The sequence below is a fragment of the Osmerus mordax genome, chromosome 23 (genome assembly GCF_038355195.1).
Source record: "Osmerus mordax isolate fOsmMor3 chromosome 23, fOsmMor3.pri, whole genome shotgun sequence".
In the NCBI taxonomy this organism is placed as follows: Eukaryota; Metazoa; Chordata; class Actinopteri; order Osmeriformes; family Osmeridae; genus Osmerus; species Osmerus mordax.
The window spans coordinates 8,484,481-8,485,979 of NC_090072.1; the positions used below are offsets into that span (position 1 = coordinate 8,484,481).

The 1,499-nt window shown below is 40.6% G+C and overlaps 1 protein-coding gene across 1 annotated transcript; it reads right to left on the bottom strand.

Moving 5' to 3' along the window:
* LOC136967403 (uncharacterized) lies at positions 1-1,499 on the bottom strand. Its single transcript, XM_067261164.1, has 3 exons — positions 1,442-1,499; positions 985-1,350; positions 1-461 (listed from the first exon to the last, which is right to left on the bottom strand). Exons 1-3 carry the CDS (start codon positions 1,497-1,499, stop codon positions 1-3), a joined length of 885 nt encoding a protein of 294 aa, XP_067117265.1.

The window sequence follows — 1,499 nt, forward strand, 5'->3', positions numbered from 1 at the left end:
TTAGCTGGATTTCTTTATGAAACAGAAGATGATAACGATGAACAGACAGCAGAAGAGAACTCCAGTTCTCACGATGGAGAGAAGCACCAGGATTCTCATCTGGTCTTCACCACGTGTTTTTATATCCAGCTTGGTCCCATTTCCAAACAGTATCTCCCCACATGAGAACACAGCACAGTAGTAAGTCCCAGCATCAGAGAGGCTGAGGTTCCTCTTGGGGAGGTTGTAGACACAGCTCTGTGTAGGAGACCCAGCCTCAGGGCTCTTCTCACACTGATCACTCCTGCCTCCATGGGTGTAAAGGATTCCTGGATGGGATTCTCCTGAGCCATGTCTGAACCAATAGACACTGTGTTCTCCTGCACAGGTCTCAGTGGGTATTGTACAGTTTAGAGTAACAGAGTCTCCTGGCTGGATGGACTCAGACACTGGCTGCTGGACAACTTCTTTGGTATTGGAACCTGGACCTAAAAACATTTTGTCACATTATCTTGTGCAGGTTTTTGTCTATAATACTTTTCCAAAACAAAAATCACAGGAATTTACAATGAAGACTAACTCTCCAAGTTAGTCACAGATTATCCTGGTTTGTTACTTAGACACTCATGGCTACACAAAAATTCTACTGCAGATGCACTCTGACAAGAGGATCTATAAAAACTTGTATATTTAGAAACTAGAATGTTAATATTGCATGAATGTTAACCGAAATTACCTTGGATTCTAATCTGCTCAAAATATCTCATATTTAACCTGAAATCAAATGAAAATGTTTCGCTCCTGGTTTGTGTGACTCATACACTCACTTTCATTACAATAATTCTGTTTTATAATCTGTTGTAGATTCATAAAGTAGAACGTTATGCTCATCTTAATTATCTAGGATTCTAATCTGTTCCATTATTTGAAGCTAGATAATGGATAATAATGTCATATAATAAACCTGAAATTAGATGGATTTGTTTAGTTCGTTTTGAACCGTACCTTTTACATTAAGGAAGACACCATCAGCAAATTCCACATTATTTGCGAAGGATTCACAACAGAAGTACATAGCTGAATCTGAAGGTCGGACATCTGAGATCCTCAGGTGATTTACTCCTTCACCACCGTGTACAGAGAAGCGAAGATTGTCCTCAAACTTATTGTGCAGTCTAGATTGTTGTCCAGACTTCGACATGGTAGATACAAGCTTGGGTTTATCTCCTAGGGTTTGTCGGTACCAAGAAAGGTGCATTGACATAGCGACTTGGTAGAAGCAGTGCAGAGTCACCGTGTCTCCAACATCGACAGACTTAAGATGACTGTCCGGACGTATGGATGAAGACTGTGTCCCCTCTACCACATGAACTGCAACGAGGAGAAAACATTGTGATAACCAAAAATCCATCATATTCTATACAAAGGATGTGTATAAATGACTATGTCCATTTGAACTTACCGCATTCCCAGAGAAGTAGAACTACCAAACCCAGCGTGGCCATCTTTGAAGGTCTCAT